General features: G+C 38.4%; 1 protein-coding gene across 3 annotated transcripts in view; it reads left to right on the forward strand.

Moving 5' to 3' along the window:
- KATNIP (katanin interacting protein) overlaps positions 1 to 25,183 on the forward strand; it is a 209,342-nt gene that overhangs the window by 48,628 nt on the left and 135,531 nt on the right. For all 3 annotated transcript variants that reach the window (XM_078152527.1, XM_078152528.1, XM_021006293.2), the window contains exon 4: positions 19,633 to 19,709. In XM_078152527.1, coding sequence (XP_078008653.1) covers positions 19,633 to 19,709 — 77 coding nt within the window. The remainder of the gene's footprint in view (positions 1 to 19,632; positions 19,710 to 25,183) is intronic.

Genomic DNA, 25,183 nt, shown 5'->3' on the forward strand with positions numbered 1-25,183 from the left:
GGCAGCTAACGAGCCAAACCAGAAAAATTCTCCAATGATAATCTCCTTCATACCTTGTGACCATTTTTCACCTTTTTATTTTCACCTATTTATCAGTGACTAACACAGTATTATTCACATAGGAGATGCTCAATAAATGTTTATTGAAAGGATGAATGAAGAATGAGGTTAGGGCTGAATCTTATTTATCTTTGTGTTTCCTCTGGTACCTACTACAATGAATTGTACATAGTAGGGACTCAGAGAGGCAGAGTGATAAAATGGAAATAGCTCTGGACTAGGAATCTGGAGGCATAGCTGCCACTAACTTCCTGTAGGCTATTGGACAAATCTTTCTCTGGGCTTCAGGGGAAATGGATTAGACAAAATCTAAGGCTCCTTTGAGCTCTCACAAGACATTGAATGAATCAACAAATGAATGAATTTCTAATAGAGTGATAATGAACTGATAGCTCTCTAGAAGTCCAGTAGACCACAGAACAGTGAGATTTGGCAAGAGCAGTTACTTCTAATGAATTATGAATTTACTGTGAGGGAGGCTTAGATTTTCTTTTACGTTGACGGCAAAGAGTACTTTATAATAATTAGAACCATCCAAAAGTATTATTGGGCTTCCTTTCAATGGAAGTGGGAGGCTAGGTGGACATTTGTGAAGGGTATCTATCATAAAAAGGCATTCCTTTTTGGAATATAAATTTAGGGTTAATAGAGACCTTGGGGATCATTGAGCATAATCTTCTCATTTTATAGATGAGCAAACTAAGAGAAATTAAATGACTTGCCTAAGGCCACACCACATGTTATAGAGTTATGTCCACCCAAGTTCTTTGAGTACTAATACAGAGTTATCCGTGGTCATCTTTCCACTATACAGTGCTCTAAGTCTATCAGAACCAACTCTGGTCCAGTAATAAATTGAACAAACGATTGCTTTGTGATATAATCTCTAGGAAAGTTTCATTTTCTATTGGCTGTTGGGATAATCAAATTGAATAATCACCCAAACAACTCCAAACTACTACTATAGATCACTAACTGGTTACTTTAGAAGTCCAAATGAGGTCACATCCTCTTCTAAACTCCTAATTTAGCATAGTTACCTCTAGTTTGTCTATTTTGGGAATTATCCACAGTGAGTTTTTAATCTCAGGATGGAATTTACTTGTACTGAGCATATTGATGTAATGGCTGTAAACATTTTTATATCAACCCAAGGGAAATATAATTTGGCAGACATAATATTGGCTATATACATCTAACATTTATTCCAAAGCCAAATGGAAAGTATTCTTCTGTGCCAATGATCCTCTTTGCTAGCATGGCTAATTGAGTACTGATTCTATCCCATACACCAGAAAATAATTTAGGTACTGTGAAGCTTATGGTTTAATATTTCCTTGCTGTGCATTTTTTTTCTTGAAATTATGGTGTTTGTAACTTGTGTGGCCCAATAGGTACAATGTGGGTTATAAGTAGCAAAAATTCTGACCTGGTCTAAACGCTCAGTGCTGATAATCTCAGCACAGCCCTTCCTAATTCAGTAAGTTGTTTTTTTTAATGTATATGTATGTGTGTGTTTGTTTTAATCAGCCAAGATCTGCCTTTCCTCTTTCCCTCTGTACTAACCTTCCAAACGAGAAAATGGAAACAAACAAACAAACAAACCCAGTACAAACATTTAGAGTCAATCAAAACAAATTTCCACCTTGGCCACGTCCAAAAATTTTGTCTAATTCTGCACTCTGAGTGCTTCTCTTCTCTATTAGGAAGTGGGTAGCGTTTTTCATCCTTCGTCCTTGGAAATCCTGGTTGGTCATTATGCTAAAAAGATTTCAGTACAATAGTATTCTATCCTATTTATATACCATAACTTGTTCAGTCATCCCCAACTCATGGTTACTCCCTCAGATTCCAATCCTTTGACACCTCAAAAAGAGCTACAAATATCATAAGTCCTTAGTTTGTTTTGCTTAAGACTCAATCTCCTCCTTAATTTACCCTCTATTTAATTTCCCTTCTCCAATTTCCCCCTTTTCCTCTCCTTCCCTGTTGAGTCAAATGTATTTCTCTTAACAACTATTTGTGTGTGTACTTGTATGTATTCTTCCTTCTTTTGATGAGTTCAGATGAGAGAGTAAGGTTCAAGTGCTAGCCACTCCCTCCTCCTTGTTTAGATATCTGCTTATGTGCCCTCATTATGTGAGATAATTTTCCCTAGTCCTACTTTCCTTCACCCTCCTTTGACCCAGTGTATCCCTTTTTCTCTCTTCCTGTTCTTTTCTTAAGATGATTAAGATATGACAGACCCACTCCCAGGCCTTTTCTAATTATATTTCCTCTATGAACCCTTATGATGATAGGGTTTAGAGAGTATACATGTATCATCTCCCCACGATTGAATGGAAGTGGTTTATACTTGTTTAGTCATTTAACATTATTTATTCAGGTTTACCTGTTTGTGTTTCTCTTCACTCCTGTGTTTGAACTTCAAAGTTTCTTTGTATCTCTAGTCTTTTCATCAGAAATGCTTGGAAGTCCTCTATTTCTTTAGAGGTCCGTTTTTTTCCCCAGTAGCATTATTCTCAGTTTTGCTGGGTAAGTTATTCTTTACTAAGTAAGTCCATATCCTTAGCATTCTCTGCTGCTAAATTGTCTCTGACTGTGGCTTCTTGGAATTTAAATTCTTTCTTTCTGACTACTTATAGTATTTTCTCTTTGACCTAGAAGCTTTGGGTTTTGGTTATGATGTTCCTGGGAGTTTTTATTTTGGGACTTGTTTCAGGATGTGAGCAGTGAATTCTTCCTGTTTCTACTTTGCACTCTAGTTCTGAGATCTAGAAAGTTTTCTTCTGTTTGGTACATTTGAATTTTTAAGGAATTTATTGCTTGGCAAGATTTTATACCTTTTTTTCCTAAGCTGTTAATTCCCTTTCTAATTTTTTCATCCATAGCTCTTATTTCTTTTCCATTTTTTCCTTAAGCATTCTCATTTCATTTATTAAAACTTTTGGGGCAGCTAGGTGGCATAGTAGATAGAGCACCAGCCCTGGAGTCAGGAGGACTTGAGTTCAAATCTGGTCTAAGACCAAACACTTGATACTAGCTGTGTGACCCTGGACAAGTCACTTAACCCCAAATGCCTCGCTAAACAAGCAAACCAAAAAAAATTTTTTAACTTAATTTTTTTTTTAATTCTTGCTTCAAACTGGGAGATCAAGGAATAATTTACCTATCAGATTTATGGAGAGAGAAGAATTCATGACCAAACAGGAGATAGAGAACATTATGAAAAGCAAGATGGATAACTTTGATTACATTAAATTGAAAAGTTTTTGCACAAACAAAGCCAATGCAACCAATATTAGGAAGAAAGTAGAAAATTGGGAAAGAATTTTTACCATCAATCTCTCTGATAAGGGCCTCATTTTTAAAATATATAGAGAATTAAGTCAAATTTATAAGAATACAAGTCATTCCCCAATTGATAAATGGTCAAAGGATATGAACAGGCAGTTCTCAGATGAAGAAATTAAAGCTATCTATAGTTATATAGAAAAAAAGCTTTAAATCACTATTGATTAGAGCAGTGCAAATCAAAACAAGTCTGAGGTACATCATCACACCTATCAAATTGGCTAACATGACAAGACAGGAAAATGAGAAATGTTGGAGAAGACGTGGGAAAATTGGAACACTCATGCATTGTTGGTGGAGTTGTGAAATAATCCAACCATTTTGGAGAGCAATTTGGAATTATGCCCAAAGGGCTATAAAAATGTGCATACCCTTTGACACAGCAATGGCACTTCTAGATCTGTATGCCAGAAAGATCATACAAATGGGAAAAGGACCCACATGTACAAAAATATTCATAGCAGCTCTTTCTGAGGTGGCAAAGAATCAGAAATTGAGAGGATGCCCATCGACTGGGGAATGGCTGAACAAGTCGTGCTATACGAATATAATGGAATACTATTGTGCTATAAGAAATGATGAACAGGCTGACTTCAGAAAGTGAGCAGAACCAGGAGAACATTGTACACAGTAACAGCCACATTGTGTGATAACTAATATTGATAGACTTAACCCTTCTCAGTAATACAAGAATCTAAGACATCTCCAAAGACCTCATGGTGGAACATGCTATCCACAAAGAAGAAAGGACTATGGAGTTTGAATGCAGATCGAAGCATACTATTTGCTGTTTTTTTTCTTCTGTTGTATTTTGTTTCCTCTTTCTGGTGATTCCTCCTATTGGTTCTAATTCTTACTTACAACATCATAATGTGAAAATATGTTTAATAGGACTGTATATGTATAGCCTATATCAGATTGTGTGCTGTCTTGGGGAAGGAGGTGGGGAGGGAAGAGGAGAAAAATTTAAAACTTAAAAGCTTATGGAAGTGATTGTTGATGATTCAAAAGAAATTAATTTTACAAAATTAAAAATTCTTGCTTCATCCCTTTGAGGAATTCTGGTTGAGTTTGTGCCCAAGTTATGTTTTTCTCTGAGGCATTGCTTGTTGATGTTTTCAAGTCATCTCTTTTCATTCATTTGTGTCTATTCTAGAGCATCCCTGTCACTATAATTACTCATTATGGTGAGATTCTTTTTTTTTCTCCTATTCTTCCAGCCTATTTCCTTCCTTTGAAGGTTTGAGCTACTCCTTTTGCTCCTTTTTTGGAGTATTGAGTGTTGTGCTTTTGTCAGATCTCAAGGACTGACTGGAAACTGCAAGCTCTCAGCTCCCAAAGTGATTTGGTCCAGAGCAAAGTCTGATTGGTGCTCCCAGATCTGAGCCCCAGAAGGTTCTGGTCTGGGTTTAGGTATATGTAAGGTCCCTGCAACTATCAGCCAGCTGGAAAGCTCCGTTGGTTCAAAGTAGTAGAAGTATAGGCTCCCCTTTGGTCTGGCTTTCCTGCATTGGTTATTCCTCTGCATTCTGGGCTAGATGATGGAAGTGAAGTCCTGCTCTGAGCTGGGGTCTGAGCCACACTACTGCTGCTGCTTGCTCTTGAATTTCCTCCTTTCTTAGTACACTGCCCAGGGCTTTCCTGCCTGGGAGAGAATGTCACCCCCCCCCCCCGAACGGGTCCTTTTCTCAGTTCTCCCTGGAATGGGTAGTAGGTGACAAACCTGCCAATTTATATCTGTTGCAGTGCCCCAGATAGGTTTGGGAGTGCCCCATTTTGAATCTGGGACTTCCTCTTCCCCAGGTGCACAGCTTCTTCCTGGGTAATGGAGTGTTCATATATGGTGTGCTCCTGGCCTAACCCTGGCCTCCAGCATCCACAGAACTCCTGACCTGTCTCCCTGTGCTAAGCTAGTTTTTTTTTCTTCCTTATTAGGATTCTGTTTGGTGCCTTTTCTAGATCTGTTTAGAGAAGTTTGTGGAGTGGTGCTCACTCCACTTGTTCTGGCCACTCCGCCATCTTGGCTCCCTTCAGACCTCTTCCTTTCATACCATTTTGAACTTGCAGTTAAATAACTTGGGTTCTTCCTTTACTCTTCCTTAAAAAGACACTGCTGTCCTGAGCATTCTCTCCAATACTGGATACTACTTCTTTTATTCTCCCAAGTGTATCCATTTAGGAGAAGGATTAGCCCTATAATCATGTTCCTCACTGTCACTTCCCATCCCACCTCCTACCATCACTTAGTAACTTCTCCATTTTCATAATCCATTCTGTCTAGATTTATTATCCTGTCCAGATCCTAATAGTAGTTACCTACTGGCCCCTAGGTCATCTGCCTCTTTTCTTAAAGAGGAAAGAGGGAAGGAAATGAAAGAGAAAGGGAGGAAGAAAAGAAGGAACGGAGGAAACAAGGGAACAAAGGAGAAAACAAACTTTTATTAAGTACCTACTATATTCCAGGCATTGTACTAAGTGCTTTATAAATGCTATCTCATTTGATCCTTACAACAACTCTGGGAGGTAGGTGCTATTATCATCCCCATTTTACAGTTGGGGAAACAGAGGCTGACAGGTGTTTGAGGCTGGATTTGAACTAGAGTTTTCATGACACCATCCAGATCCAATTCTCTATTCACTGCACCACCTAGCTGCCTCGAAGAGTTCATTACCTGGCTTTCTCTCCAATATAAATGTTGACATTCCCTCAGACAACCCAACCTCCAGCCATACACAAGAAAGGTAAATCCTTGCTCTTAATATCCCCTTCATAACCAAACCCTGAAAATCATCTGACCATAGCCTCCTGACCCTTCCACCTTTTCCTGTATCGAGGCATCACAGTGGTTAGAGCACAAGACTTGCACTCAAGAAGACAAGAATTCAAATCCTGCCTTAGATGTTTACTACCTGGGTAGTCCTGAGCAAGTCACTTAACCTCTCTTGATCTCAGTTTCCTCATCTCTAAAATGGGGATAATAACAGCACCCATCACCCGGGGTTGCCTTGAGGATAAAATGAGACAATATTTGAAAAGTGTTTTGCAAGCCTTAAAGCAGTATATAAATACTAGTTATTGTTGTTATTGTTGATGTCATTGTTATTATTATCCCTCTTCAAACTATTTTTCATTCTCAGTACTCCCTGTCATACTGTCCTTCCCTTCTCTCTCAGTCTGTCTCTTCTGCTATGTTCACATATTTCTGCCTTGAAAATTTTGACCCTTTAATTAACCATTTCAACTTTACATTGTCCTCTGCCCTTGAATCTTTGCTTCTTATCCAGTTGCTGCTCAACCCTTTCTAAACCTCAAGCTCGATTTCTCAGTGCTTTTACGCAAGCTGCTGAATGCTGCTGAAGGCAATCACACAACCTGCTGCCTGTGGCCACTACACATTTATGTTGTCTCTATTCTCCACTGTCCCTGGCTGCTGATGCCAGTCCTTTTATTCTCACCTTCCTCAGCCCAGTGGCTGTTCCAAACCTCCTCTCCTGTCCTTAGGTAACCTATGCCAGCCCTTTTATCTCAGCAGAGAGCATTGCTTACCATTTTACCAAGAAAATTGAGCCCATATATCAAGGTATTTCTCTTCTTCCCCTTCTGTTCCTCACATCACCTCACAATCCTTCACACTCTCCTCCTTTGCTCCAGTCTTGGTGGGGGAAGGGGGCTCCTTTCTCCTTCTGACTGAGGTGAACTCTCCTTCCTGTGCCGTGGGTCCTTTCCACCTCCTCCTCCTCCTAGGTCTCCCCTTCAATCATCTCTTTTCCCTGCAGTCTCTCTATATACACTGGCTCTGGCTCTGTTGCCTACAGACAAGCTTAAATCCTTCCCATCCTTAAAAAACCCCTGCAGCTCAAATGTCACTTTTCCTGAACTCAACAAATTGCCAGTGCTTTCTCCCCACAAAATTATCTCTTTCTTAATGTAGTATATACATGTATAGCTACATTTGTCTCTTCTGACAGAAAAGTAACTCGAGGAACAGGGACTGTTTCCTTTTGTCTTTGTATCTGCAGCACCTAGCATGATACCTGACAATAATAGGTGCTTAATAAGTGCTTGTTTATTAATTGGTCTCCTCAAGCTACCATTTTATATCCTTTCCCAAGCCCAGGAAAAAGTTGTCCATGCTTTATGCCTTCATTTTCTCACCTCCCATTCACTTTCAACCTCTTGCATTCAGGCTTCTGACCCCTTTCAAAGATTAGCAACAGTCTCCTAATTGCTAAATGTGGGAGCCTTTTTCTCAGTTCTTATCCTATTTAACCCTCTGTAACCCTCTTTGGACACTTGGCTACTCACTTCTCCAGGACATTCTCTCCTCTCTTTTTGTGATACCACACTGCTTTCTTGCATTGTCATTGCTTTGCATTGTGACACCACTTTGCTTTCTTGCACTGGCCTTGCACTGTCATTGATTGATCAACAATAGGTCCCAGCCCAAGCCTCAGTTGGTCATTGTTTTAGGCTCTGCTGGCCTCAAGCGAGAGTAAATAGCAATTGTTTCTACTTGGGCCAGAAACCCAGAGGGCCTTCCCCTCCCAGGTTTTTGTTTTGTTTTGGTTGATTTTTTGTTTTTCTTCCTTTTTTTGTGTGTGAGGCTATTGGGGTTAAGTGACTTGCCCAGGGTCACGAGGCTAGTAAGTGTCAAGTATCTGGTCTGAGACTGGATTTGAACTCAGGTCCTCCAGACTCCAGGGAGGGTGCTCTATCCACTGTGCCACCTAGCTGCCCCTTTGCTTCATTTCTTACCTAGCCTTAATCACTGAACAGGTGTTGCCTCCTATCTTCAGAATTCCTTTGTCAAAAGCAATGTTTCTCCCTTAGTTGTGTTTTGGCTACCTGCATAAAATTCTTCCCTGCTAGCTTGTCAAGCAGCTGGGCCAACTGATACCTGACCCAGGTTCCATGTTTTCCCTTCCAGATATGATATCAGATTAGACCAACCCATCTGGTTATTTGTTATTGTTGTTACAGAACCCAAGAACCCATCACATGCCAATACTGTCCATGGAGTTTTCTTGGCAAGGATACTGGAGTGGTTTGCCATTTTCTTCTCCAATGGATTAAGACAAACAGAGGTTAAGCAACTTGCCCAGGGTCAAATGTGTTTGAGGCCAGATTTTAATTGAAGTCTTCTTGAGTCCAGGCTTAGCCCTCTATTCACTGAGCCATCTAGCCACCCCCCTCCCTTTTTTTTTAATGGACATTCCCATGTACATCTGGTTATAACCATTTCCAGTCTCACCACAACAGCACTGTATTCTGCCACAATCTAAACAATCCCGCAGACTACCTTTGACCTTTGATATAGTTGTCTTTGCTCTCTGTAGTTCATGTTAGACCCTCTACTTACAGATTCTGAATTGTAACTGGCAGTTCTGAACACCGCATTTTATGAAGGACATTGGTAAACTGGAATATATCCAGATAAGGATGATGACCAGGATGGTAAGATAACTTGACACATTCCACATAAAAATGAGAAAAGAACTGGGAATGTTTAGCCTAAAAGAGAGAAGACTTATGGAGAGAAGAGACTGAAGGAAACAAGAATGAGGAGAATATGCTAGATATATATGATAAAGTATGTGAAAGGTTGTAATATGGAAAAAGGGATTAGACTTGTTCAGCTTGGACTTGGTGAAAATAGGAGAAATTTTGGGAAGTTTCAGAGAGACATATTTCAGTTTACTATAAGGAAAAACATCCTAATACAACTGAAAGTAGATACTAATACACTTTGAAAGTAGAATGGGCTACGTTATGAGGCAGTGAGTTCCTTTTCACTGTGACTCTAAAGCATGTATTAATTGCATATTATGTGCCAGACATTGTGTTAGACACTGGAGATATAAAGACAAAAATGAAACAAACCCTGCCCTGAAGAACCTTATATTATATCAAGGGAGACTCTGTGTGTGTATGTGTGTGTATATATGCGTGTGTGTACAGACACACAAATACTAAATAGTTAAATTACAAGGTCATTTGGGAGGGAGGGCATTAGCAGTTGGAACCAGGAAAAGCTTTGTGTAGAAGGCCACTGGAAAAGTTGTAGAGTGGATTCTTTCTCAGGCACAAGTTGGACTAGGTGACCTCTGGAGTTCTTTCCAGTAATGAGATTCTCTATCTTTCAAGAGGTTGATAACTGAAATTTTTATTGGCTCAGAAGAAGAGAGGACATTTTTCTGTGCTGGGCTCTTGACTAATGGAGATGTATACATTAAAGTTTATACTCTATTAGAAAGCCTTTTCTCAGTGACCACTATTATCATGGCATAATATAAGGTCAGTTTTTATGTTGTAGTTTTATTGTTAAGGAAGGAACTCTGTTGGCTGAAAACATGTCATACTCAACTTCATTATGTGTTCATCTCTTTAGGAAACAGAAGTGCCACTAGATCAGCCCCGTCAAAACCTTCCATGCTGACAGCAAACTCTGTCCATTTAGCAAGAACTTTGGTGCTACTTTGCCTGTTTCATTACCATCTGTAGGGCTAGTGGAAGTCACCAAATCCTGTTTACTCTTTTTCATAGGGTATCTTTCTGACTTACTGAGTGAGATGGTGACAGATACAATTGTAAGCTTTAACAGTATTTCAAAGTTGGAAGGTGCTCCAGAGGTCATTTAACTTAACTCCTACCTGAGTGAGAACCCTGCCACAACATCTTCAGCAAATGGTTATCCAGCCTTTTCCTTGAAGACCCTAAATGAAGAACCCACCATGTCCCAAGGCTTTTGGACACAGCACTAATTATTGGGACTCAGATTTGCCTCTTTTATTTTCTACACACTGCTCTTGATTCTGCCTTTTAGGACCAAGCAGAGCAATTCCATACCTTCTTCACATGACAGTTCTTTAAATACTTCATGTTTCTTCTCAGTCTTCTCTTCAGTAAGCTCATTGTCCCCATTCCTTCAGCTCATCTTCAGATGGAGAGATTTTAAGGCTCTCTACCATCCTAGTAATTCTCCTGTGATCACTGTTCATCTAATCAATATTATTTTTGAAATGTGATGCTAAGAACTGAACACAGTACTCCAGATCTGGTCTTACCAGTGTAAAGCAAAGAGAGACAATGATCTTCCTTGTCCCAGACACAAAATGTTTCTCCTAATGTAACCTAAGAACACATGGCTGCTGTATTGTACTGTTGACTCTGATTTAGCTGGCAGTCCAAAAAAACCCTCAATTTTTTTTTTTAGTGATAAATTATTATTTAGCCATGCTTCCCACAACTTGTACTGGGAAGCTGATTCTCCCCCCACACCTCCCCCCGGGAGTAATAAGTCTTTGTTAACAGTTAGCCTTTTAAATTTCAGGTTTAGTGTTCTGATGTGCCAAGATTTTTCTCTTGTGTCTATTGTGTTAACTTAAGTTTCCAGCTTTTGTTGTCTGTAAATTTGATAAGGGTTTCATTTGGTCATAGAGTTGAGACCCTGTGGCACTACACTAGACTAGAGACTCCTGCTCAAAGGTGACCTTAAACAACCAGCTGAATTCTTTGGATCTGGCTCTTCAGCCTGTTCCATCTCTACCCCAATGTACTGTCACCTAGCCCAGTGGTGGGAAACTCAAATAGAAATGGGACCGCAAGACTGTACATAAAGATACTTGTGGCTGCATATTGATTTAGAAAGCCACATATTAATAACATCTGTGTTCTACTGTATTTTTATTTATTTTATTAAATATTTCCCAATTACATTTTAAACTGATTTGGGCATGTTTGACACCTCTTACCTAGCCCATATGCCTCCAGTTTTTCCACAAGAATAACTTGAAGTACATGGTCAAATGTACTAAAATATAGGTTAATTATGTCTATAACATTCCCATGATCTACAAGTCTAGTAACATGACAAAAAAGGAAATGAAGTTAGCCTAGCATGACCTAGTCTTTCTTTAGGCATTTTTGAGTACCCTGCCCAACCAATACTTCTCCCTGCACACACGTATACCCTCAGCAAACTATCCATTATAACAAAGATTTGAAATGAAAAGAGCAGACAGTACATGCCCCATTCCACATCCATAGTCCCATATAACAACAATAATAACAGCTAGCATTCATATAGTTCCTACCATATGTGCCTGCAACTGTGCTTAGTGCTTTACAATTATTATCTCATCTGGTCCCCTCAACAACCCTGAGATTTAGGAACTATTATTCCCATTTTACAGATGAAGACTAAGGTGGAGGTTAAGTAACTTGACTTAAAGATCACACCACTAGTAAATGTCTGAGGCTAGATTTGAACTCAGGTCTTCCTGATTCCAGGTGCAGTACTCCATCTACAGTGCCACCTAGATGCTTCTCTGCAAAGAGAGAAGGGATGTACGTATTTTTTCACCTTTTCTTCAAGGTCAACCTTGGTCATTATAATTTCACAATGTTTTTTCACAGTATTTCAATGTTTTCGTTCCGCCTATTTACATTGTTTTATAGTGACCTATTCTTAATTAAGTCATGCTTTAATACTCCTCTCTGACGCAGATAAATCTAACAGACAGAAAAACACAGAGCTGTACAAATTCTTGGATATATTTGACTGGCCAACGACAACTTCTGAATGGTAATATTAAATAGTACTTTTATCATCATCCCATTGTATCTTTAGAAAAATTGGTCGTGTGCTGGGACATAAAAGAATCATAAATATAAAAAGATGAGTATAATAAATGTATTATTTATAGACCATGACATAATAAAATAATTAAAAAGTAAATATGAGTATGAAATACAGACCTAGATGCAGACTAGGCAATGACATCCTGAATAATGATTGGGTAAAAGAACAAATCATAGGAATAATAAATAATTGTGCTAAATGTAATAAAGAAGGAAGGAAAGAAGTATTTATTAAGTGCCTACTATGTACTAGGCACTGTGCAAGAGCTTTATAAATACTGTATCACTTAATTCTCAGAACAACCCTATGAGGTAGATATTATTATTATCCCCATTTTGTAGTTGGGAAAACTGAGGCAGAGGATAAGTTGCCCAGGGTCACACATTGAGTAAATATTTTGAGGCAGGATTTGAACTAAGATCTTCCTGGTTCCAGATGTAGTGCTTTATCCACTGTGCCTCCTAGCTCCCTCTGATAACTATGAAACATTATACCAAAACTGAAGGGACACAGCTAAAGCAATACTCAGAGATATAACTGTTTCCCTGAAAACTTTCTTTACAAAATAGGAAATGATTGAGTCAGTTAATTTGGCATGTAAATAAAAAGACTAAAGAAAAAAAATCTGTTGGAGAATGGCTTAGTATTAGACATTTATGATGATTTCCTATGTGTTTTGGCTATCTGACTTGTGTTGGTGATATTTTTATGCTAATATTTTCCCCTGCTCTGCTGTTTCTCTTCTAATTTTATCTTCATTGGTCTTATTCTTGCAAACGCTTTTAAATGTTATGTAATCAAAATTGTCGATATTGATAGGTATAAATTGGCAGTTTTCTCTTCCTTCCCTTTTACTTTCAATCTCCTTTGATTATGTCGCACCCCCTCTGGGCTCACTCTCCATGCTCTGAGTTGGTGGCTGACAACTTCTTCCTTCGGATTTTTAGGGGTAACCCTGAGAGGATGGTTTTTCTTTTTTAGTACTATTGTTTATGACCCCTTATCCTTTTTGTTCCCCATTGATTATCAATTATCCAGCCAGGACTCAATTAGCATTAACAAAGGAATATTTACTGAGATGATATAGTAAGAACAGTTGGTACAAAACAGTCCTTCCAAAAGTCTGGCATGCACTCTCTTTCTCTTACAAATGTATATAGAAAGTCCAGGGCAAGTGAGCTTTAGCTTAGAAAGCACATATTGAAAAAAGGGTAAATTATAACTTCCAATTGAATAGACATTCTTTTCTGCTTTCATTAAGTCTTCATAGAATTCCTCTTAGGTATTTCTCTTTTTGGCTTCAACATTTTGTGGTATTGTAGAGTCCTGCAACTGACTTTTCTCAGTGTTTCTGGTTTGTCCTTGGCACATCTCTCACCTCCTGATGCACACATTGTCATTGGCCACTGATGTTTTGGGGACATTGATACTGATATTAATGGGAAGTCCAGATGGGCTGATCTCTTGAAGTTCATGTGGCTATCCTCTGGTGAAGGAAGGGTGAAGTGGAGAGGAGAGAGATGACTCAGTCCTCACCATTCCCCCAGGACACTTCCCTCAACCATCACTAGAATGGTTGGTTGTTAGAGTCTTCTTCTGTTGGAATGCTGGACTTGGAACTGACCTTCTATAATGTGCATAAACCTAGAAGTGTTTATGGTTTCTTCTTTCAGTCTCAATCCATTTCCTGGGGACATCATCCAATGATCAAAGTATTTTACTTCCCCCAAAATGAATAAAGAACTGTTTGCATTCAGTTTACACTTTTGATTGATTGATTTGATTCAGTAGAGGCATGTAGGACCTGGTCATAACTAATTAGGTTCACACTTAATCTTTGATTCAAACAAGAAGTCATCAGTTCTCCTGTTTATATTTATTGCAGTTGAGGGGAAGGGTGTATGGATGTATGTCGAGCATCTTCCCCACAATTAAATATGCAAGACACCAGGCAAATACAGTTTTAGTAAGCTAACCTTTGTTAGGTAGACAGAAGCCTGATATTTTAAGTCATTTTAATATCCCATTCCCAGGCATCACCTCCTTAGCCAAATGTCCCCATCCCCAATCAGCTTTTCTCTTTTGTATCTCTTGCCTTCTGTGTGCAGTGATGATGTAAACAACTGAGTTCCTATGTTCTCTGGTATCTTGACTAAGACTTTGTAATCTCTAGAAATCAATTCTAGGTTCCTTTTGGCCATGTCATTTTTTCTTGATGTTTGTTATTGATGCATATTTCAGGAATACAAAAGACCTCTCCATTATTGTTGTCATCTAGCTGCCTCAATGCTCCTGAACAGGGAGTCATCAACCCCCACTACTGTCTCTTCTTCCTCTGACCCTTACTGGATGATTGCCAACCTTAAAGGTTCTTTGACTCTTACTTCATTATTTCTTGGAGGATAAGCAGCTGCTTCCTTCTCAGAGCATCCAGCTCTTTTCTATTTAGAAGAACCTTCCATTTTTTTTTTTAGCTCCATGTATGTGATGTACCTTTTTCTCTTTCTCCTCTGTGTGACATTCTTCTACTCTCCAATCTTCTGACATAGATCAGATTTCCTATTGGCTACCTAAGATCTGTTTTTTACTTTTTTCCCTTGCATTAATGCTCCATAGTTGGGTGTAAACTATGATGGTCTGAGTCATCAAGTAAAGGTCATACTCTATTTTAGAAGACACCGTTAAAATTTTTTTCATTAAACATTGGTACATGTGAAGGAGAACACTTCAGGAATCTGGAACATTTACTTCTGTGAAACAGCTTATACCCCTAAGATGCTAGGTAAATGAGGCATTGCTGTACTTGGGAATCAAATTATCTATATGTGGAATAGAAGGACCTTTTAGTTCATTGAATTTTATCCACTGAGAATTTTTTAGTCAAACACAGGCCATGTTGCCAGCGAAGGTTAGATGGCTGGCAGTTACGTGCTCCAGGGAAATGCCTTGCTAGTCAATTAACTCTATTTAGGAATTCTAAAAATTCTGCCTAGAAATGAATATAAAGTACTTTGTTAAGCATTTTAAAATATGTTACCAAAGCTTCTCTCGAAGACCAAGCTCCTTCTTTCCCCCTTTCTACTCCTTACCTTTTAAAAGCCAGTCTTCTTTTGGTGATGTTATATGGCTGCAAATCCTGAAACATTTTTGTCTCTGGAAATTGAAGTTGATAAAAAGCCAAATGGCAATGGAGAGGGACATGGTGGGCATGAATAACCTACAACTCATAACTGAGAAAATATGCAGAAGAAGTAACATAAAAGATGTCATAAAAATGTATTCCTTGAACAAAAGATAGATCTACTACATAGTAAGAGCAAGAAATACCAATAGATAAACCTGCATGCTCAAATGAGAAAGGCTTCCCAGCATGTTGAATGAATCTTCAGTGATGAATTTATGAGAGGAAATAGTTGAGAGGCACATAGGATGAACTAGACATAAGTGGTTTGTGACTTGTACCTTTGGAAGAAGTGTCCACATTGATGAAATCACTTATCTAATGGAGTATAGGCTTCAGAGAAAGGGTTGCAGTGTTGACTAGAATAGTCAGAAGAAGCTTCATCAAAGAGATAGGAATTGAGTTGAGCTTTGAAAGATGGGTCAGATTTGAATTAGGTGAAAATGTAGAGAAAAGACGCACCAATCCAGGGAAATGGTATGTGCAACAGCTAAAAGGAGGAAATCGGTGTTTGGTAGAGAGAGAACTGTGAAAAGGTCATTCTTTTTGAAGTGAAGGATCCATTAAAGTGTTTGGAATTGGACAGTCAGGTAACCTCAAATTATACAGGCCCTAACTTGATGTGGTAGGTAATAGAAGGTCATTGAATTTAGTAAATATTTATTAAGTGTCTTCTATGTGCAAGTAATTGTGCTAGGGATACAAAAATAAATATAATACTGACCCATCTCTGAAGGAGCTTACAACTTGTTGGGAAGGATGAATATACAAATGTATCAATTACTTAAAAGTCCTACTATGCTATGTGCAAAGTACTGTGCCAAGCACCAGGAAGGCAAAGATAAAACAAAAATCAGACCCTGCCCTCAGGAAACTTAAAGTCCGCTGTATAATACATATGCAACATGTGAGCATAAGTATATAAGTGATTATTTGTGGAGGGAGAGAGCATCACTACAGCTCTGGGGATCCCCAGGATTACACAGAAAATGGCATGTAAGCTGAACCTTGAAGGAAGTCAGGGATTACAAGAAGTGACATTAAGGGGTAAATGTTCTCCAGGGATAGGGAATAGCAAATGCAGAGTAATGCAGGCAAGAGATGGGATTCTGAGTGTGAGGAACTGAAAGAGCAGTATATTTGGGATATGGAGTATGTGAAAGGAAGCGGTGTGAAGTAAGCCTGGAAGGGAAGTCAGGAATGAAATCAGGAAGGACTTTTAATGGCCAGCTGACCAGTTTGTTCCCTGTCCTGAGGCATTGTCAAGGAACCATCAATGGTTCTTGAGCAGAAAGAGAGACAACATGTATTGGGCCATATCCAAGAGCAAAAATGTGATTAATACAAAGAAGTCCAGGCAAAGTGTAAGACACCTACAGATGTCAGGGAATATTTTGTAGGGGAGAACACATCTAAGTTTAGTCTTAAAGGAAGAAATAGATGTCATTAGATGGAGATGGCTGGAGGGAAGGAGTCCATTCCAAGCATGAGCTATGGCATCAACAAAACCATAAGTAGAGCAGGCTAAGTACAGGCTAAGAGCAGAGAACAGTTTAATTTGGTTTGAATACAGAGTGTATTCCAACCATTACAGGTTACAACAATAAGTTACAACCTATTGAAAACACTATTATTTTTTAAATTAATTTTTTTCAATTAATAAATTGTTTTCCCCATTCACATTTTTAAAAATTTTTTGGCTAGGCTATGGGGTTAAGTAACTTGCCCAGGGTCACACAGCTAGTAAATGTTATGTGTCTGAAGCTAGATTTGAACCTCAGATCCTCCTGACTCCAGGGCCGGTGCTCTATCCATTGCACCACCTACCTGCCCCTCCATTCACATTTCCCACCCCTCCATTCACATTTCCCACCCATGGGGAATAATCAAGTCAAAGAAGAAAATCAAAACTCTTTTGACCTTTTGCATAGTCAAACAAAACAAAATCCCACATTGGCCATATCCAAAAATATATGTCTCATTCTGCTTGTTTTAGTCCATCACTCTCTGTCAGGAGGTGGGCAGCATCTTTTCGTTATCTTTACTCTTAGAAGATTCACCTGACAGTGTTTGGCAGGATCACTTTGGAAAGGAGAAAAACTGGAACCAGGGAGCCTAAGTAAGAGAGACTAGTGCAGTGATTCAGTTATGAGGAAGTAGGAGCCTCGACAGGATGGCAGAAGGAAGCCAAGGGAAGACAAAAATAGGAGAGACGTTCCCAATGGGAAAAAAATTATAAGACTCAATGGTACTGGATATAAGGAGTAAAGGAGAGGGAAGGGTTGAAGATGATTCCAAGGTTCCTAGCTCTACAGACTGTGACAATGGCAGTATTGCTGACAAAAAAAGTAAATGTAAGGTAGGAAAGCCATTTAGGGGAGAGATGCCAAGTTCACTTTTGGGCTTGTTAAGTTTCAGGTGAAGGTAGAGTTTCCAGTAGACAACTTAAGATGGAAATTTAGAAGTCATTTGCATAGAAATGATGGCTGAATCCATGAGAATGGAATGGTCCTAGATAGGCAAGACTAGAAGATCACAGCAGTTAGATAGCATGGTGGATAGAGTGCTGGGCCTGGAGTCGGGAAGAAGACCTGAGTTCAAATTCAGCCTCAAACACTTGCTTGTTATGTTACTCTGGGCAAGTCACTTAACCCTGTTTGCCTCAGTTTCCTCATCTGTAAAATGTTCTGGAGAAGGAAATGGCAAACCACTCCAATGTCTTTGCCAAAGAAAACCCCAGATAGGGTCACAAAGAGAGACAGAACTGAAACAAGTGACCAATAAAGAAGGCAAGGGGAGATAGAGAAGGAATAGTCAGAAAGAGAGGAGGAAAGCCAGTTTACTCCCTTATCCCAGAAACAAAGGGCAGAGAGGGTTTTCAGAAATACTAAGGATAATTAACTGTCCTCCAGGAAACTCTTTAAGACTCCAAGTTGTATATTACATGATGATCAGCTGTGAATGACTTAGCTATTCTTGGCAATGCAAAGATCCAAGATAATTCCAAAGGACTCATGATAAAAAATGCTATCCACATCCAGAGAAAGAACTGATGGAGTGTAAATAGACATCAAAGCATACTATTTTTTACTTTTTTTTACTGTCTTTTTGTCTGTATTTTCTTCCACATGCCTATTACAGAAATACGTTTCACATAACTGCCCGTGTATAACCTACATCAAATTGTCTGCCTTCTCAATGAGGGGGGAGAGAAGAGGAGACAGAGAATTTAGAACTCAAAATTGAAAAAATGAATGTTAAAAATTATTTTTTACATGTAATTGGAAAACATAGTTTTAAAAAAAAGACTAAGTTGCAGAAAATAGTTGATAGAGAAATTGAGGTGAATAGGGACATGGAAAGGACACTGGGTTTGACTAGAATGGTGATTGGTAACTGGTGAGAGAGACATTTCAGTAATGTGTTGAAACAGATTACAGACCTGTGATTTCATTGGCTTAAGGAATTTACTCCTAGAGAGGAGGCTCCTTCTGCACATGCAGGTTGGCACTTCTCTGTCCCTTTGCAGAGGTGTCAAACTTCAGGCTGCCAAACTCCCTCGTGTGACAGGAATCAGATTAAAATAAAATTGCAGAACGTTTAATAAATAAATAAAAATACAACACAGCATAAATAACATTAATTTGTGGTTTCCTAAATTAATTTGTGACTGGCAGGGATTCCTTTCTTTTTGAGTTTCATACAAGTGGCTGGCACTGAAAAGTTAAGTGACTTCTCCAAGGTTACACAGCCAATATATGTTAGGTATATGATTTGAACTCAGGTCTTTTTGGCTTCAAAGTCAGCCCTCTATCCATTATGCCACACTACATATCTAGTAGGAGAATGATAATATTTTCTTTTTCTTTTCCTCTGGCCACTCCTCTTGGAAATCATGATTTTCACTTACATTCTTATTTTGTTGTAGATAGCTTATTTTGATATTTTGTTTAAAATTGTTCTCCTTAACTTGTCATAGATTGCAAAGTTATCAAGCTGACATGATCGTTGTCTATATTCCATTCCTTGGTAAGATTTAGCTCTATGACTGTTGAGATAAGTACATAACTGCTATAAGAAAGTGATAGAAAAAGACTGAATATTTTCAGGATACTTGGTTTTAAAAATACTTGGAATTATCAACAATGGGGAGACAAAAGGATATAATTTTTTTTCAGAGAGCAAAAAATATTAGACCTAGAAAAGACCCATTAAATCACCAGACTTTCTCATGGGATTTGGGTCAATATTGTTTGCTGTAGAATGTTTTCCAGAGATGTGTTCAGGGAGTTGTGCTTTCGTCAAAAGCACCTTCAGTGTTTACGTCAGGCACATGGTCTTTCTGTTAGTAATGCTCTTCTATAACAAACATCCTTTTTTTTTTTTCCATTTCAGGGTTATACTAAAGATATGGTGACGGACTTTGATGAAAAACATGATGAGTATTTAATATTGCTTCAGCAGAGAAATCGGTAAGATATAGTCACTAACAGTCCTTACTGGTGGCAAAGCATGTATTATTTTTTACAAATAGGTAGTATTTTGGGAGAAAGTGTTGCAGATTACATTTTTTACTCATGGATTTAGAATTCAGCTTTTACTATCTAAGCTTCAGTTCCTCCTCCAATTCATTGACTGGCACATTTGAGTTTTAACAAACTGTTTAACCACTTCTTGCTTCACTGCTGGTTTTTGTGTTCATAAAAAGACACGTTTTGACAGCACGTATGTGGGAGTACAATTGGTAGGATCAGCCTTCTAGGTCTTCTCTATCTAATTATTAAATAACAAAACTAGAATTCATAGAGCAGTAAAAAAAATCTGATTCTCATGACCTGCCTCCCCACCCCAAACAAGAAATGATTTCTCCCTCAGTTGCTGATCTTTGTATTCCTCTTATGCACTTACCATATTTTATTTTGTCTTATTAACTTACTTACTCATTTGTAAGATCTTTGAGGGTTTATCTCTTATTTATTTTTGTGTCTTTTCCCCCAGCAACTTTTGTATAATATTTGCACTTAGTGCATGATTAATAAAAGTTTGTTGAATGATTATACAAGTCCTTTTTAGCCTGTCATTACATATCAAGTTGGGAGAGTACTTTGAAGTAGAAATTGTAAGTATTCTTTTTGTATAAAGATTAATTCATTTTTCATTTATTTTAAAGGAGGTTGAGTTAATTCAAAGTGCCTGGGATGAAATCTGTCTCATTATAATAATAAAAATAATAACAGCTTACAATAATAAGTACTTTATAGTTGCAAATCATTTTATGTACTAACATATGTAAAACTTTTGAAATTTGGTTAAAGCAGATGTGATAGAAGACAGGAAAGTGACTGGATTCAAAACAGCATTGTCTAGTTTGAAAGAAATTTTATTATTAAAGAAGTCTTATCAGTATTAGAATTGTTTTGTTAATTTCAAGCTCACTGCTATTTGCTTTTAGATGGAATAGTCAGAGTCCTGTTATTGAAATGGGCCTGCTGCTAATTCCTTGGGCTTCTCACAACTAGAGGCCACGTGACTATATAAGTGATTCTAGTCAGGAAGAACTTAAAATAACCTTGTGTATCATTAGGATAGCTTCTGCAGGAATACAGATGTTCTACATAATTTTTAACATCTTGTGGCTATTTAAAACTGAAACAGAGCCAATTTAGTGTTGACCAGGCTAATTTAAAGCACATTGGGAAGCCAGGTTCTAGTACAGGCTCTTACTAATTAGCTTATGACCTCAGGTAAGTTTCTTAACCCCTCTGGGCTCAAGTGTCCTCATCTGAAAAGCAGGTAGTTGAAGAAGATGACTTCTGAGACCCCTCCCCTCTCTAGTGCCGTGATCAGGAATATCACTTTCTAATAGAGGCCCACTCTGCAATGCTCTAGTAAGACCATATTTGGAATATTGTGTCAATGATTTGATTATATCCAGAGGATGGCCATCAGGATAGTGAGGGAACTCCAGACTGAGGTTCAAAGTGACTTTCTCATGGCCAGAAATTACAAAATCAGAATTTGAGAGTTGAAAGAGAGCTCAATTGAGGACCTTAAAGAAATCCTCCTATAACCAGACTCAACAAGTAGTCACTCATCCTCTGCTTGAAGACCTCCATCGTGGAAGAATGCACAACCTCCCAGGAAGTCCTTCTGCTTTTGGATGATGCTAATTTTTGTGAATTTTTCCTGAAATAAAACTTAAATCTACTCTTTTGTACCTTTTGTTCATTGGTCCTGGTTCTGCCCTATGGTGCCGAACAGAGTAAGTGTAATCCTTCTTCCACATGACCTTCCTTGAAGACAGCTATCATCTTATCTCCTAATTCTTATGTTCTCCTAGCTAAACACACCCGTTTTCTTTGTTTGGTGCATATGTGACATGGACAGTATATGAAATGTAGCCAAGTCTGAGCCCTAGTCTTCTGACTAAACATCCACTGCTCTTTCATATACTAAGCTGCTTCAAGGGGATTAGAAAAGGAGTGTGAAAATAGATTGAAATGTTAAAAATGATATTGTCTGAGAGTCTATATAATTGGAATCTATGAATCATGAAGAATATGCACAGGATGAGTGTGGACTTGGTATGCAGATTTCAGAACACTACAACTAAGGCATAACCCTAAATTTGAAAAAAATTCTATTTTACATAAATTTGAAAATCACTAATCTAATAAATGGTATGGACAGAGAACAAAATAGTTGAAGGAATTAAATCAAATTAAATTAAATTAAAAATCATAACTAATTATAGAAGGGTTTTTTTCTTTTCTTTTGTTTGGTTTGGTTTAGAAAATATGTCCAACTATGGAGAGCAAGCAACTGTTCTGGATATTTCTATCAGAAGCACAATTCTAGACTTGGTAGAATACTGACATGACTCAGTATGAAATGTCTCGTATTCTATGTAGTTCATGACTAGTTAAGTGTGCTAACAGAGTTTCTATTTAAAGAAAATCTTTAACACAGTTACCTCCAAACTTATCAGTTTGTAAATTTAGTTTTTCATACGTTAGTTTCACATATCAGTTTTCTCAAAGTAAAATACTTTATCTAGACCAGGTTCTATCTCTGAGAAACTTTAATTCATAATTTCATTCATTCATTCCTTCTTTTCTTCCTTCCTTCATTCAGATTTGTCATCACTTAGCATAACATGAGCCCAAACACTAGAAAAAACATCCCCATCCTTGCGCCTTCTATTTCTGTCCAAATAACTGGACCATCGGTTCATACAAGTAGATTTTCTTCATTCTAGTCAGCCATTTGTACCATTAGCTCTAGTTTGTAAGTCAGATATTTGATATGTTGTTCATTATTGTGCTGTGTGACCTATCCCATGATAAACTGACTCTTAACACATCTTTCACACAATTTTTCACATTCTGAGTCTTACTGCTGCTTCCTCAGGCATACCACAAATCAAAGAGTGGCTTATGGAGGATGTTCTCAGGGACCTAGCAGTTGGTAAATGAGTCATGTGTTTTTGTTGTTTGTTTATCATAATCCTTACTCCTAGATGTAGATATTCTATGTCCTGGACTGCAGGTGGGCACAGTGCCTCAGTAATACTGACATCACAACCATCCTAAACCATCCCTGATACTATTCAGTTTGATTAAATTCAACATGTCTATATTAAGAACCAGTTATACAGAAGAAAATCTTAAAGTTGCACTTAGCAAATTATCCAAGATAACAAAAGATGGGAATAGTCAATGTTGGAGGGGTTGTGGAAAGACAGGCAACACAATTAGTGGAGATATGAATTGATTCAGCTATTCTGGAAAATAATTTGAAATCATGCTAAAAAATGATAACATGTGACCCACTGCTAGGTATATACCTTAAGGAAGGCAAAGATAGAAAGAAATATCCCATATACACAAAATATTTATAGTAGTACTTTTTGTAGTAGCAAAGAATTGGAAACAAAGTAAATGTCCAGTATTTGAGGAATAGCTAAACAAATGAAGATACATCAATATAATGAAATATTATTGTACAGTAAAATATAATATATGCAAAAAATATAGAGGAAAAATAGAAGGAAATAAGCCTTTATAAGAACTATAAGTAAAGTAAAAAGATAGAGGAAAACAATATACATATGACTCCAACAATGTAAATGGAAAGAACAAAAAAAACCCATTGGAACAGAACACTGTAGAAAAAGTAGGAAAATATACTTCCCTTATTTGGGGGGGTGAACAAGTGGAGAATGCGGTGGTTTGGGGGTATGGGTGTGGAATACTGCATCTACTATTGGATCTGGTTGATGTATTGGTTAGTTTTGCTGAACTCGTTTTAGTTTTTGTCTCCTTTGTTAAAAGGGATGGGTTTCTAGATGGAGGAAGGAAATTGGGAGATTGAAGTGCTGTAAAAACAAAAGAAAATCTATGAAAGATTAAAAAACAAAAAGCCTACAAAACAAAGCAAACCTACTGTGCCCCTCTGCTAGTTGCTGAGAATGCAGTGACAAGCCCTGCCCCCTAAGAACTTACATTCTGCTGTACCCAAAAGAAGGGCAGCCTGGGAGCTCTGAAAGGTAACCTAGAACAGCAGAAGGAGCAGCAGTGACTGTGGACTCTAGAGCAGGGCTTCTTAAACTTTTTCCACTCACAACCCCTTCAGTGCTTCTGACTACCCCCCCCCCCAATGTGGGTTCACAATCCACAGTTTAACAGGACTTGAGTTCAAATCCCATCTCTGGGCATGTATTACCTGTGTGACCTTGGGTGAGTCACTTAACTTCTCTGTGCCTCACTTTTCTCATCTGTAAAAGTGAGAGTGTTAAAGGCCCCTTCTAGCTCTAAATCTATGAGCCCAGGAGCACACACGGACATGCATACATGGGGCATGCTAGGCAGCTAGGTGGCGTCGTGGTTAGAGCACTGGACCTGGAATCAGGAAGACTCAAGTTCGGATCTGGCCTCAAGACACTAACTAGCTATGTGTGACCCTAGGCAAGTCAGTTAACCCTGTTTGCCTCAGTTTCCTCATCTGTAAAATGAGCTGGGGAAGGAAATGGATATTTCCTTCTAAGTACTACTATAAATATCTAGTATCTTTGCCAAGAAAACCCCAAATGGGGTCATGAAGAGTTGGACATGACTGAAAAACAACTGAACAAAAATACGGCATGCCTTAGTGCTCTACCCACCTTATCAAAGATATCTGTAAAGCAGTTAGTCCAGTGCCTGGCACAGAATAAGAGCTTAACTAATGCTTGTCCTTATCCCTTCCTAGACCCATGCTGCCCAGGCATACCCACAAGCCTCACCTGACTCCTCTCTCTATCCTTGCACAATTTCTTTGTAACAAACAGCTTTTTCCAAGAGACAGCAGTAGCATTCACTCTGTCTGTTCTCATTAAGTACCCTGGCTACAGCAGTCCCAGATGGAAATGCTGATGTAAGCCACCAGCTTAGCCCCAGCAGTACTAAGTGGCAGAAGTATAGTCAAACCTCCTGGGGCAGTCCCGTCTACACCCTCTTCCATCACTGTGCCCTGCTAGGCTTCTTTAAAAATCTCTAGTCTCCTGCAGAACTCCTCATTTCTCATACAGACTGATACCCCATCTTGTCCTTTTTGGCCTGGGTAACAGCAAGTATCTGCTCTTTGTTATTCAACCTGCCTGTTCATTCATTAATATAGGGCAGCACTGTTGGAGCCAGATATTTCTGCCCTTATTTTCATGGGCATCTTGTCTTTGGAGAGGCACTGTGGTTTAGTGGAAAGTGTTAGACTTGGAGTAAGCAGAACCTGAGGTGGCACGCCACCTCTGGCATGATCTGTGTGGCCGTGGGCAAGTTATTTAAGTGCTCTGATCCTCATTCTCCTCTTCTGTGAAAATGGGGATAATAATAATAATACCTATGGTGCCTTCCTCCCAGGGAAGTTTTGGGCATCAAATGAGGATATATAGATAATATATGTATAAATA

Source organism: Phascolarctos cinereus, unplaced genomic scaffold (assembly GCF_003287225.1).
Source record: "Phascolarctos cinereus isolate Bilbo 61053 unplaced genomic scaffold, phaCin_HiC Scaffold_4;HRSCAF=312, whole genome shotgun sequence".
In the NCBI taxonomy this organism is placed as follows: domain Eukaryota; kingdom Metazoa; phylum Chordata; class Mammalia; order Diprotodontia; family Phascolarctidae; genus Phascolarctos; species Phascolarctos cinereus.